This window comes from Nicrophorus vespilloides, unplaced genomic scaffold (assembly GCF_001412225.1).
Source record: "Nicrophorus vespilloides isolate i.1.1-1 unplaced genomic scaffold, Nicve_v1.0, whole genome shotgun sequence".
NCBI lineage: Eukaryota > Metazoa > Arthropoda > Insecta > Coleoptera > Silphidae > Nicrophorus > Nicrophorus vespilloides.
The window spans coordinates 6,612-8,904 of NW_017099584.1; the positions used below are offsets into that span (position 1 = coordinate 6,612).

General features: G+C 30.4%; 1 protein-coding gene across 1 annotated transcript; it reads right to left on the reverse strand.

Annotated features, from left to right (window-relative positions):
* Positions 1–305: 305 nt before the first annotated feature.
* On the reverse strand, positions 306–1,280 carry LOC108564827. Its single transcript, XM_017923982.1, has 3 exons — positions 1,248–1,280; positions 1,004–1,189; positions 306–928 (listed from the first exon to the last, which is right to left on the reverse strand). Exons 1-3 carry the CDS (start codon positions 1,249–1,251, stop codon positions 306–308), a joined length of 813 nt encoding a protein of 270 aa, XP_017779471.1. The 5' UTR covers positions 1,252–1,280.
* Between the last annotated feature and the right edge of the window lie 1,013 nt (positions 1,281–2,293).

The following is a 2,293-nucleotide window of genomic DNA, read 5'->3' on the forward strand; positions in this document are numbered from 1 at the left end:
ACATGCTGGTGAAGTACGTGAATCATTTGACCAAGACGAAATACAGAATAGCCAAGTTCGTCGATATTATTAAAAAAATATCTTGTTTTTCTCCCCCTAAATATCTAATTATTGCATGAATTGTTGATATTATGTAATGTTTTAAAGCAAATTTTCAAATCACAATTACTTTATAATAATTGATCCGAGAGGGGAAGAAAAAACAACATAATTTTGATAATCTATTGAAAATTTATGTATATAATTTGTTATCGATCATAAGGAAAGTTGAAAGTTGAATTGAATTGAAATGCGTTTATATCAATTTACAAACTGAACTTGAACGGTGAACTTTCCAAGTGCCTTTTCATCTTCGTGTGTTCGTATCTGCACAGATTCGAGATCACTTCGAGTACATCAGCTTTACTCGCGTAACATCTCTCGGTGACAACAGCGATTATATCCTCGAGTTTCCTCGCGTTCAACTGCGGTTTCTGCCGCATCGCATCCTTTCTTCCTGGCGAACAATGATTTGCCAACATTTGATCGCTGAAACAGGCCTTGAGTAAAGTGCGCGTCGCCGATTTGTGGCAACTCCACGTGACGCGACTGAAGCATCGCGCGGATATTTCCGTTCCGTTCGGTCCGAAAACGAACGGTTTATTTGGATGTGCGTTTTCATCCAACTGCGTCAATCTGGACATCGAATTTTTGAGCTCGTCCAAACTCTTGAAAAGATTGTTGGACACGGTTTTGGGGGCGCGAGGTTTCTTCAAATTGATCATACTTAAGCCGGATTTGAACTGAGTTTCATCTCGTATACTTGTATTCAAGGCATCGCATGATTTGAACTGTTTCATTTTGTTGTTGTTGTTGTTATTGTTGTTGTTCAGATTTTCACAATCTTCCAAGATATTGGCCAATTCGTCGTTGAGATAATCCACGTCATCTGAAACGTGTTAAGGTTTGTTGTTTGTTGTTGTATTCATTTACAGAACAATAACAATGGTTTTTCTTAACTAACTCGATGTAATAATTACGTTGCAGATTTTAGTCAGATCGTCCTCAAATTGGAAATGAAGCCGTTGGTCCAGTGAGAATCTGCTGCAGCTGACGAGGTCGCAGGATCTGGCGATTCTATAATAAGTTCTCGAGTTTTCCACGTACTCCACCAACAAATAATTATGATCCTTCGATTTGATCTTAGAAGCTACAAAAATAAAATAATTATTTTCAATAAAGAGAAAACAACTGTAAAATTTACTCACCCATCTCCTTAAATTTCAATTTATTTGTAAATTGTAATTATACTAATATAAACTATTTTTGTATAAAAAATATTCGTCAATTATATAAAAATGAAACAATTAAATTAAAAAAAAATCATGTCATAACGTTGTGCATTGCAGTAATTGCATCAAAACAAACATATTTTTACAGTTTTAATGAACTATGTTAAACGTGTTCATGTTTACTGCAATATGAAATGCGATATGAAGTTTATTTGGAGAAAAAAAAAATTTTTTTTGATAAAATTTATTGATAGTTTGTAAAATCTGAAAGATTTTATTAAATTTACTTATTTTCAATAAATCTCTAAAAAAAAACAAGTAATAAAAGTGAATTTTCCTTAATTTTGATAAACAAACAAAAATGATGATGAAACTAAATTCTAATAAAATGTCGTAACGAAATCTTGTTTCAATTTCATGAAGTTATGAAACTTGGTGTTAATAAATTTGGAATGTAATGTAATACAATTTCTATTGAAATTTTTGAATATTTTTTAATGAATTTCGTTAAAATTTTCGGAAATGAATGAACGTTGTTGTGGGATGAACAAAAGTTGGATGATATGGTAATAAAACTTTTCATTATTTTTATGTCGTATAATTTTTATTCACAATTTGTTTTCATCAATGTGAACATTGAGTAAACTTAAGTTCGCGGTTGAAATTAATTGGATAATCTTTTCATGGTGGATAATTAGTTACAAATATTCCTTGCAATTTTCTCTGCAAATTCTAAGAAATCTGTAATATTTACAAGTGTTTCATATTTCACATTGGAAAACCTATATATTTGTCTTTAATTTGAATAATTTTTGATAATTGTATCGTTTATGATAAACGAAAAGAATGATTTATAAAAAATTTCAATTTACAAATCTAGGAATTTCTTTCATTTTTTTAATTTTAATTGCATTTTTTTAAGAAATCTGTCACATTTACAACTGTTGCATATTTCACAATCGAAACCCTATTTATTTGTAAAGGTTTATGATTTTCGAATCTAGGAATTTCTTCCTTATTTT